At 34.3% G+C, this 12725-nt stretch overlaps 1 protein-coding gene across 1 annotated transcript; it reads left to right on the forward strand.

The window, feature by feature from the left end:
• The first annotated feature begins 4919 nt into the window (after nt 1–4919).
• Nucleotides 4920–9792, forward strand: LOC114309182 (uncharacterized). Its single transcript, XM_028254874.2, has 4 exons — nt 4920–4991; nt 5078–5246; nt 8562–8648; nt 9252–9792. Exons 2-4 carry the CDS (start codon nt 5139–5141, stop codon nt 9459–9461), a joined length of 405 nt encoding a protein of 134 aa, XP_028110675.2. The 5' UTR covers nt 4920–4991; nt 5078–5138; the 3' UTR covers nt 9462–9792.
• The last annotated feature ends 2933 nt before the right edge of the window (nt 9793–12725 follow it).

Genomic DNA, 12725 nt, shown 5'->3' on the forward strand with positions numbered 1-12725 from the left:
AAATGATCCCAAACACTACTTGTTGTGTCCTTAGATGATAATCCAACTATTGAAAAGGGATATTAGGTACATTAGAAGGAGAATCAACAGATTCATGTTGTGCAAGATATGTATCAATATCGACATAACATTAAGAATATTATGATCCATAATAAGTAAGTAAAATAATATATAAAAACTAGCAATTAATTTAAATAATGAGTAAACAATACCAACTAATAAATGTTAAGAAATAATTAATGTAAGAAAATGAGTAACTAATAAATTTAATTCAACTAATTAATGTTATCGGCTTGCGAATGCGATACAAATATTAGTTTGTTCTAATAAAAGTTTTTTCTTTCACAATTGTAATTGCCACTTAGGATGCGATTTCAAAATTGAGAGTTTGAGAGTGAGAAATAAAATGGGAAATGGGTGATATTTATAGGAGTTTGGGAGGAGACGGGTAAATTTGTAAAATAAAAAAAGGATATTTACACAGAAGTCATAATTTATGAACTTATACTCCATTAAATCCTAACTAAGATTTTTTGGACCTTCAAGTCCCATTAAATTTTTAATAGTTAGAATTGCCCTTCAAATAATGGTTGTTCATTAGTTATGATTATCTATAAAAGAACATGATGATTTGACATTTATTTTGATTTTCAAGACTTTAAGACATCAACTTTGAAATTGAAAAAATAAAAAAAAATTATGTCTAATATATATATATATATATATTTTGAAAAAACTGAAATATTTTTTTATGCAAAACTAAAAATTTTGCGTCATTGATGGGCAAAACTAAAAAAAAAAAATTTAAATGAAAAAAAATTGATAATGCTCTCAGTTTTAAAATTGGGAAAAACTGATGATGTTTTTGATTTTATTAGATAGTTGAATCAAACCAATAAGTAGAAGGGCAAAAATGTTTAATCTCATGCTCTGTTTTTTTTTTTCATCAGTTAGTGGAACAATTATTTAGAATATTACTATGTAAAATTGATAATGCTCTTAATTTTAAAAATTGAGAAAAATTGATAATATTCTCAATTTTACTAAATAGAACTTATTCGTTTAAAAAATCTTAAATAGAACCTGAGCTACCGTAACATTTGTAAATAGGACTTTTGGGTAAGTAACTCAAAAAAAAGTTTGCCATTGGAAGTTAACCGTCATTTGACCATTTGAATATTAAATTTTTATTTTTATTTGTAGCACTAAAATGGTAGCACTAATCCCAGCTTTAATGAGCTGGCAATGCAAAAAAAAAAAAAACCACACACACACACAAAGGCCAAACTATCACATCAGTGATGGGGTTCAAATGATGCCACTTCATCAGTGGTGTATTAGTGGTATTGAATTAGTGGTCTGAAGTATTTTTCAAAAAAAAAACAAAAACACAAAAAAAAAAAAAAAAAAAAAACAATAATGATAGAGGGCTCTAATTTTGAAATTCTAAAAAGACTTCTAGTGACGTGGCAAAATAAAAAGAAAAAGAAAACATAAAAACATAGGTACACACATCACATCACATGTGAGTCTCACTCCTTATGACATCACTAGAACTCTCTTTAGAGCTCTAAAATTAGAACTCTCAATCTTTATTTATTTGTTATTTATTTTGAGTGAGTTGACACATTAGTAGAGCTCTATTTATTTATTTATTTGTTTTGGGCTAGCAAGATGATAAGGTACAGATTAGCATTCTCTCTCTCACACACACACACACACACACACACACACACACATTCCCTTAGAGTGAGCAACAAACCCCCTTTGAAACATTCTATATGTTTGAATAATGTATAGAGAGGTAGAATAGATTGTATGTATTCATATGGTTAGGGGCTCCTTATATAGGAGACGATTTACAAATTGTAATGATGAAAATCTAAAGCACTAACATTGCACTATACATAAAGTATAAACCACTAACATAAAGCTAACACACTAAGCTAACACACTAACAGCCCCCCTCAAACTCAAGGAGGATAGGAACTAACCAACTTGAGTTTGAAGAGAGTAACAAAACAGGAAAGTAAACTGATAAATAAAAACAGGATAGGAGACACGGTATGGTCGTGTCAGACCGTTGTAGCAGACAGTTTACGGGGTCATGTCGGACCGTTGAAGCAGACAGTTTACGGGGTCATGTCGGACCGTTGTAGCAGACACTGTGTGGTCGTGTCAGACCGATGTAGAAGACAGTTTATGGGGTCATGTCGGACCGATGTAGAAGGACAGTTTACGGGGTCATGTCGGACCGTTGTAGAAGACAGTTTACGGGGTCATGTCGGACCGATGTAGCAGGACAGTTTACGGGGTCATGTCGGACCGATGTAGCAGACAGTTTACGGGGTCATGTCGGACCGTTGTAGAAGACAGTTTACGGGGTCATGTCGGACCGATGTAGCAGGACAGTTTACGGGGTCATGTCGGACCGATGTAACAGACACTGTGTGGTCGTGTCAGACCGTTGTAGAAGAGTGTGGTGGTGCACCAAGGGGGCGACTTAGGGAGTGCGCCATGAGGTGACTTGAACATGATACTGTGTATAACCCCCCCTCAAACTCAAATAGGTGTGAAGATAGAAACCTATTTGAGGTTGAAACAAAGGGATTGATAAAGCTGACCGGTGTAGAAGACACTGTATGAGTGTGTATATAGGCTGCCCAAAAGATATACATGGATGTAGATATCGAGCCCTCAAAAGTCGTGCCCTCAAAAGGTGTGCCCGCACCCTCAAAAGGCGTGCCATCAAAAGGCGTGCCCGAATGCATCAAAAGGCGTGCCATGAAAAGGCGTGCCAGTTTGTCGGCGAGAAGAGGCGCGCGATGCGCGTGGCTGCCTCGGCTATTTAACCAAGACAGAGCTGAGGCAGAGGCGAAGACAAACAATTGGCGAAAATCCTCTGAAAAACTCTTTGGTTTGCTGAGAAGGTTTTGCTGAGAAGATAATCTGTAACACTCTCTATAACACTCTGGTGCCCAGAAAAAAATGGCTTCGTCGTCCCGTGGGCTGCTCACTCTCTTTCCAGACCTCAACGAGTCAACAAGAGAGAAAACTGGTGCGGTGGCCAGTGAACCTCAACCAAACACTGCTGGGTTTGCTCCGCTGAACTTTCCGATGCGGTCTGTGGAGCAAAAAATGGCGGTGCAGTCGGATGTGGAGGCCAATCAATATACGTTGAAGGCATGTGTGGAGTCCATGACGGCGGTCACAAATCTGTCGCACCGGCTACAGAGTAGGACAAATGAGGTGCAGCAGTTAAACTCCCAGCTGGCTCTGCTCCAACGCATGTATAAGGATGCGCGAGCAGAGATGAGCGTGCTAAGGGCAGAAAACAAGGAGCTGAAGCGGAAGGCCACTGTGATGTTCCGATTTGGAGGGCCGCCATATGCTGCAGTGGAGGAGCAGGGGGTAGTGATCGTGCCCAGTGGAGTGGGAAACACGGAGGCAACACCGTCAAGGACCGCCCAGGACGGAGGCAAAAAGAAGAGACCGGCGGCAGAGTAGAGAAGGGAAATCTCACTGAGGGTGTGTGGCCGTCTGCAGAAAAGAAAACAAAAATGTTGTTGTGGTATTTTTTTTTTTTTTTTTTTTTTTTTTGTTTATTGTTTTTTTTTTTTTTTTTTTTTTTTTTTTTTTTTTTGTTGTTGTTCGTGTAAAAGGGTGATCGGGATGGATCCCTGAGATGAATAAAATATGGGTTGTTGAGCAAATTGGGAAAATGGTTGCAATGGAGTTTGGTATTTGTTTTTTTTGTTTTTTTTTTTTTTATTAATTTTTTTTTTTTTTTTTTTTTTTTTTTTTTTAATAATAATAATAATAATAATAATAAAAAAATGGAGCATGGAGTGGGCGGTGGGAAAAAAGTGCACATGGGTTGTTATGTCAAAAAACAAAAAATAAATGCACATGGGTTGATATGTCAGTCCATTGAAAAAAAAAAAAAAAAAAAAACAAATAAAAAAAAAAAGAAAGGTGTTGATGGGGAGGAAGGTGGAACTCTCACTCGGTAGGACTATTAAAATAAAAAAAGCAAGATGTATGGTATTAATAAAAGAAGGCATGGGTGGGTGGAGTTGTATAGAAAAGAGATAAAGTGGATATAAAGATGGGATATTTGATTAAAAAAAAACAAAAAAAAGAAAGATGGGTTGGAACTGTGAAATTCCTGGTGGTAATAATACACCAGGCTGTAAGGATGTAACCGGACCAGGCCTGGGTACTGCAGGTTGTTGCCTTGGAGGAGGTGGCGGAGGAATCATTTTAGAAAGATCATTGGTCCCTGAAGAACGTTTGGGCTCGGATTCAGATGGTGCACCTTCAGACTGATTACTTGACAAATGCAATGGCAACCCAGGTGGTGGAGGGGGTGGAGGGAGCATAGTAGATGCCTTAAGTGCTGCCTTGGAGGTTGGATCGTCTGAGTTCACAGATTGATTATTTTCCCTTTTAGTTCCCCCAGTCCCAGGTGGAGGTGGCTGAGTAGACTGATGGAGAGGCGGTGCGGCGCAACGCCGATCTATCTGCGAGGGCGGCGCAGCTGAGCGCGGAGGCGCAGGCAGAGCAGGCTCGGGCGAGGGAGCAGGAGGCCACGGCTGCGGAGAGGAGGCCACGGCTGTTTAATCAGGTCTGTTTGAGATTTGATTATGTAACAGGTTAGGGTCCGGCGGGCGGTGAAGGCAAGGTTGCCGCCCGCCGGAAGGTGAAGCTCACCAAGAGCTAACCTATTGCTCTGATACCATGTTTGAATAATGTATAGAGAGGTAGAATAGATTGTATGTATTCATATGGTTAGGGGCTCCTTATATAGGAGACGATTTACAAATTGTAATGATGAAAATCTAAAGCACTAACATTGCACTATACATAAAGTATAAACCACTAACATAAAGCTAACACACTAAGCTAACACACTAACACTATATATCCAAAGCTTCCATTAAAGGAACCAACCATTACATTGACATGTGTCATCAAATCCATGGGTTGAGGTGCACATTGTTAGCAAGATAGACACTATAAATTTCACTTGTAATCTCTCAATATTTTTTCATGCAACTCTTTCTCCAATCTGCAGAGCTTCATCAAGAAATTAAGAACACCAAGTTAAAAGGAAGGAAGGAAAGAAATAGAGAGAAATGGAAAAGCAAGGAGGAAGGGATATGAGTTACAACTCTGCTGAAATGGGAGGCCAAGATCATCGGAGTATGAGTCACCCTGCTGATGATATGTCTGGGCAAACTCAGGTATCGTATACTACCTCCGTCTTAAATTGTTTATCTGACATGAAAACCCAAAACTTAAAAATAATTTATTTTTGTATTAAAATTTTCAAGAAAAGCTTTCACAAATTAATGAAAGTACTTAAAAAGATCTTTTAATTGGTGAATTATTTTTACAAACTTTTGAAACAAGAACATATTTATTTTAAAGTTATTGCTTTTCTATTTCCAAAAATGCCTAAGACCCCCAGTGGGGGTCACTGAGGGTCATGAATGGAGGCTTCCCATTGGTAAAAAAAAAAAACTGTTTTTTTTGTTTTTTTTGTTTTTTTTTTTTTGAAAACAGTCTCTCATCAACTATAAATTAATAAAAAAAAATTAGAAAAACATGCCAGAAGAGCACAAATATCATAAATGCTCTTATTTTAAAATTCAGATGCGGTTAGTATTATGTATTTATCAAGATTCATACTACCCCAACAATATGTACATATATGCACTTAGGCCATTTTTAATCTTTCTTCAAATGTTTCATCAAAATTAAACTTGATGAAATCTTAGATTAAACAGTACTCCACCCGTTTCATCAAACTGATATGAAATGACGGCAGAGGTATATTTTATATCAGACCAAGTGAATTTTTATCCTTTTATCAAATTTTGTAGGTGAATGTTGGTGGACAATTAGCTAGACAACTAGCTGGTCAGCCGGGTTTTGGGATATATTGGGAATTTTGTAAAAAGATTTGATGAAAATTTACTCTACGCAAGATGACCGAATGATTTGATGAAAATGTATTATTTACCATTGGAGTGAATCATATCAGATCAAATTTTTAATCAAATTTGATGAAGGATTGGAGATGCTATTATCGTTGCATATTTATATCTGTATCTATTTGGTGGATAATTATTGAGACAAAAAAATTACACTTTCACCCTTATAATTTGACCCAAATTTCACTTTAATACCTGTAGTTTCAATTTAAACAAATTAGTCCATATACTTTAAGTCTAGTTTTAATTTGGTCAGTCCGTCTAAATTGGAGGTTAAAATTAACAATTTTGGAACACTTATCAATTTTCTAAGGTTTCAATTTGGTTCTTCTGTCTAAATTGGAGGTTAAATTTAATAATTTTGAGACCTATGTCAATTTTTGTACTCGTAGGCAAAATTAACAAAAAATTAAACAGAATGACAAAATTGAAATTAGATTTAACGTATAGGGACTAAATTATTCAAATTGAAATTATAGGGACTACAATAAAATTTGGGTCAAACTATAAGCATTAAAAGTATAATTAACCCAAAAATTTTGGTCCCCAAAGGATAGTGATTCATAGGTTGGCCTGCCCTCCAATCTAAAATCTAGATTAGAGAGTTTGTCCAGGCTTGTGCGGTCCATCATGGATCTCGTTTCAATGATCTGAATTGTTTATTTTGTAGGGCCCTTCACATATATTATCTACACAAAAATTTAGATTGATCCGATAATTGTAACCTATTCAATTTCTTGCATTTGTCTCCAAAAAAATATTGATGGTAAGTATATTTTTTAAAATAGATCATCTTTTTTTTTTTTTTGGGTAAGAAACACAATAAATTGAACATGTTACATTTGTTGGATCAATCTAATTTTTTGTGTAAGTAATTTACATGAAAGGCTCTACAAAACGAACAGTTTAGATCATTAAAATAGGACCAATGATGAAATGAGCCCCACTGGCCTAGATGGGCACCCTTTAGTCCAGATCAGAACTGAAGGGAATCCAACCTCGTAATTCATTATTAAATGTCCAATTTTGTTGCTAAAAATACAATAATGATACTTTTAGCAACTTACATATTTCATCTTTGAAATTTAATTTTACCCCTAAATTTTTATCTCTAAAACCTTAATTTGCCATAGTGTTATCCTCTCCATATCCCCACAAGAATCCATTATGTGGGGGTCTTATGAGACCCACAACGGTGATAAGATCATTCATCTTACAAGCTTCAAAGAGAAGAGCATATATATAAAAAAAAATTAGTTTGATCGGATATTAATAGACATACTGACTTATTATATTTTGTTTTTTTAAAATAAATGATTTTAGTTTAAAATCATATTTACCATCAATTTCGTAAAATAAATATGATTGGTGGATTTATCTATCAATGTTCGATCAACCTAATATTTTGCATATATATTCTTCTCTTCGAGACTTATGAAATGAACGATAATAAATTCCTAAGGGATATGAAAATGATGGAGTTTTGAGGAGAGCGGCTCCTCAATACACTTGACTTATATGTTTGATTTCAGGATTATTTTATTTTGAAATAAAATTATTTTACATTTAATTCATATTTTGTTAGTTGAAATAATTATTTGAGCCTACATCTCATATAAAATACTTTTGTCTCAAGACAAGACAACTTATTCCCGATTAAGAAATTTGTTGAAAAAAAAAATTAAAAAGGCAACCAGACCATAAATTCAAATTTGAAATTTTTGAGATAATAGTCTTAAATGTTTAAGTTGTCTTTGTCCAAAAATATAACAATAATTTGAAAGACGATATTAATATTACTTATTTGTCTATGTATCTATTTATATGTCCACTTGTCTACAGTGAGGCATTAACAGTAGAGTGGGATAATATAGTGAGAATGTAGAGAGAGAAAAAATAAAAAGATAAAGAAAAAGTCTTTTAAAATAATAATTTATACTTTTTATCAATATATTTCATTAACAATGTCTTTATAACCAAGACAAATCAATCATTGGATAGTACACCGATCAACTTACCACCATTTTTTTGTGCTTAAATTTCTAGTATAAAAATAAGGGACAATTACCATTCAGTGTAAATTTTAAAAAATAATTTTAGACCAATAATAAAATTTGCATACATTAATAATTAAAGTTGTAAATTTTTTTCGTTGGTTTGTAATTATTTTGTAAAACCACCACAGAGTTTTAATTTCTCCTTAAAGTAACTCATTATGGGATAATTTATGGGCAAATAACAATGCAATGGGTGTGTGAAAAATTAATTACAAAAAAAAATGATAAAATTTATAATATTAATAATTAAAATAATATATATTTTTCAGTAATAATTTTTTACAGTTACCACGAAAGGTTAATTTTCCCATAAGTTATCCCATGTGCCTGTGTTTTTTCTGTATTTATTACCTTATCAACACCATGTATTTTCTTCTTCTTCTTCTTCTTCTTTTTATTACATTCTCAACACCATATATTTTCTGTATTTATTACATTCTCAACACCATATATTTTCCCATTACTTATCTCATGTGCCTGTGTTTTTTTTTTTTTTTTTTGGCAGATGAGGCATGATCAAGTACTGAACCAAGGATCCAAAAACCCTGCCCAAGGTGCCCAGGGTGTCCAAGGCACTAACTTCATTCAACAGGTAACACTAACTTAATCCATGTGTGGTTAAATTTTCATAATCTATTTTCTTTTCTTTTTTTTATTAATAAGAACTAATTTGAAAGCAAATAAATACTAAAAAATAATAATAATAATTTTTAAAATTATTGTCTCCCAAAAAAAGAGAAATTATATGAAGTGATGAGTATATTTGATTTTTTTTTTAATTTATTTTTAAGCAAACTAGTTTTTAATTTATTTTTTTGTTTAAAAAAAAAAAAAAAAAAACAAGTCTTGAAAACTCAATCAAACTGGATATGAATACAAAATCAACCACAAACTAATTACAAAAAACAACGAAACCTGTTGTTCCTAATACCTTATGAGGCACCAAGGGCCAAAATAGTACTTGTCTCTAATATTGTTGTATTTTTTTTTTTTTTTTAAAAAAAAAATAATTGAGAAACCTGGCTCAAGTCATTATTTCTGCTCAAACCAAACATGCATTTTTGTAATATGGTTGTTGAACCAATTAGTCGCTTCTAAATTCTGTATTTTCACAAACACAACGATAAAAATGTGATTTTGTGAATATTTTTGTACACGTAATATTGCTAAAAATTAATGCAATGCCTGATTGCAGACGGGAGAAAATGTGATGAGCATGGCACACGGAGCTGCTACCATAGCACAAGGAGCGGTACAAGGAGCAGCAAACATAGCACAGGGAGCAGCGATGGGAGCGGCAAACGTTGCACAAGGGGCCGCTTCAGCGATGAAAAACACTCTGGGAGTGAACCCTGACAACACGTCCAACACCAATAACCCAAGCAAACCAAATACAAGGATTTGAAGTGCTTTGTTTGGTGCTATATATATATATATCCCTTTTGTGTTGATGCATAAAAACCCCCTTCTTGTGAAGGTGTTTCTATTATTATTTCTTGTTCTTTGAGAAGTAATTGCTACTACCATTGTCATATGTTTACTTTGATGATCTGTTGGAATTCCCTATTTTTTGTTGTTCTATGAGGGGCTATTTGAGAGGCATTATTATGATAGTCTTTCAAGGCTTCTTTTCTCGCTTATGAAATATGAATTTTTTTTGGCTATTCACTTTCATACATGAAATGAAATTTCAAAGTACTAATTTTGGATATGATATACATGATATAGTAAAATGACTTCCATTGATGTTTTTGTCAAAGAATATCATTATGTAACTCCTATCTATGTCTATCAAAATCAAATATTAAGTGTAATGGTAATACCATCTTACATAACTCTGTCTAGCACAAAGCTAATTTGCATCACATTTTCACTTCCATGCCTACTATGCTTATCCATTACAAACTGAAGTGCCATTTAAAAAATTTTTATACCCACAAAGGTGTGTGACATGGGTAAGCCCATAAAGGTTATAACCCACCACTTAGGGCCCAATACATAATTCAAATACCAAGGCCTAACGTTGCTAGAACTCAACATGGCATTAAGAACCAATGACATCTAAACACATGGCAAGAGAAGGACAAGCCATATAAGCAGACAAAGATCTTGCAAAGTTATTGCACTGCACATTAGCCATTAATGAAGTCCCTTACAGCATTTATTGCGATAACCCCTCCCCGTCGAGACAGAACAGCCTCACCATGAACAAGGCAAGCTAGAGCATAGACTTTCGGCCAAGATGACAGGTCGGAAGGGACAACGAAATAATTACCAGAGGATATAAGCAGACGTCGAAGACACGAAGAAGGTTAAGCTTTTTATCTCTAATCTATCTCTACATTCCATCTCTCCTTCTAACTTGCTCGTCGGAGGGTTCGCTGGGGGACTCCCCGTTCCCCGTTGAACTCTTGTGCAGATCTTCCAGTGGGCTTGGTACCTCGGGCACCAGTTAGAGAAGTGCGGATCAATCCGATCCGTTCCATCTGGAACACGCTGTATCATCAGTGTGTGTGGGTAAATTAAATGTATAAATTAAATGTATAAATTAAATAAATAAATAATAAAATAAAATAATTCAGAAAAATAATTATATAAATTATTTTTCAAATTAAATGCTTACAGAAAATAATGTCGAGGCTTGTGTTGGACACAATCTCCTTAAAGTAGATTTCGCCCGCGCTCCGGTGCTTCGAGTTTTACCGGCGTCCACTTCACAGAATGCAACGACTAACACTTGATTTTATAGCACTATAAAATCAAGTCTGGCGAACCAAACAATGCTATAACTCTTTTTCTTTATTTCCCTAAAAATAAATGCAGAAACAAATGCAAGAGCAATAGAGGACGAACGGAAGAAGAAAATGAAGAAGTCTGAAAATTTTTTGGATTAAAAATGAATTGCTAGAGCAGACTTTATACAGGCAGATTGGTGGCTGTTCGAACAGGAACAAAACCTCTTCGAACAAATTGAACAGGCACCAACAGATTGAATTCAACAGATCTGAACTTGTGTTGATCCCTTTGAACTGTTCGGATGGGTTAAACCTGTTAGGGACCTATTTGGGTGAAGAAAAATTTTGGACCAATTTATTTTGAATTCAAAATTAAAAAATAAAATACAAAAGTTTTTGGCCCCAAAAAATAAGTATTGTGTTGGACAAGTCCAACCCAACCTCATACCTGCGCCTAGCCGATAGCGGCGTGGTTTTAATTTTGGGTTCAACGAGTCTAGCCCACTTCAACCATAACCTCACCCTTCCACAAACTTGGATACTCCTTGGGGCCTATCCCAAGTATCCCAAGCTAAGGTATATAAATCCATTCAAAACCTCAAGCCTTTCCAATGTGGGACAAACACATTTCACAAATGTGTAGGAAACCTACCAAAACTAGTTCCGCAAACCTGAAAACGTGCGTTGAATTCTCATTTATCCAGAAATGGTTTTGAGCAACAAAATACACGAATTTATTCACTATGCGGCATTAAACATGAACCCAATTAGAAACGTTAAAAATAACGCTTGGGTCCCACCTTAATTAATGCTCAAAGTTAACAAAAAATAAGGAATTTCTAAAGCCATTTTCTAACAAATTTTTCACAAGAAGAATGTGCATCATCCTTTTTTTAACCTTTGACAGTTCTTTTGTATGACTCTTACCTTCACCACTTTTAACATCTACTAAACCTAAATTCTTTTTATGGTTATTGTAGAGTGTAAACTAAATTAAATTATTTAAACTCAACTCATGTTCGACTGATTAAAAATTCATTTAAGATAAATCGTAATATAAATAAAACACATTTTAAAACGCTTTAAATTTTCCAAACAAACTTGAATAAGCTACTACTCGGCTCCATAAACTTGTATACATTACAAAAATAAATAAAAAAAAAATTTACTCAAGCTTAGCTTGTCATTAGCTTGATCAAAGCTCATTTGAGTTCAACTAGAAAGGTAAACAAGCCACCCTCAAACATATTTTGAAACTAGTTAAGTTTTCAAATCAAATTTGAATAACTTACAATTCAACGAACATACAAAATCTTATATCAATTTCATATGGATTACTCTATATTTTCTCATGATATCTTTATTGAGGACCTATCAATTTCTTCACCTCGAGGTGTTTTGGAAATTAATAAAGACCTAAAAAAATTGCAAAAAAGTGTACAAAATGTTGAGTTAGCTGTCACGCTGCATTCTAAACATTTTTCTAACTCTCTACCAATACTGAGGTTTTTCTAGAGGGGGGATAGTGCCATTCATGTGTTGCATACAATAATTATCAACAAAGACAAATAATGATGTAAATATATGACACCCATCAAAGAGGCATGTAACAACTCTCAACAATTTATTACTTCTGATTATTTCCCAACTCACCAAAATTTTGACAAGTGTCTTTGACTTGTTCAAAGTTCTCCAAAAAGATTGAAATGCAAAATTTTCAAGCATTTCCATTCCTAGATTCACATCAGAATGCTGCTATGAAAACCTCCAGTTATGTATATAGCATGGCAGAGGCCATATTTTGACACATTTCATTGTCAAACAAAGTGTGTTTCGTATCGTTTTCCTTTTCTCTAATCCAAATAAAAAATGACACAAAAAGAAACTTGTTCCACAAACTGATCCCAAGAACTATTTTCGGAAGAAGAAGAAGA

This window comes from Camellia sinensis, chromosome 4 (genome assembly GCF_055761805.1).
Source record: "Camellia sinensis isolate YWXY chromosome 4, ASM5576180v1, whole genome shotgun sequence".
Classification (NCBI taxonomy): domain Eukaryota; kingdom Viridiplantae; phylum Streptophyta; class Magnoliopsida; order Ericales; family Theaceae; genus Camellia; species Camellia sinensis.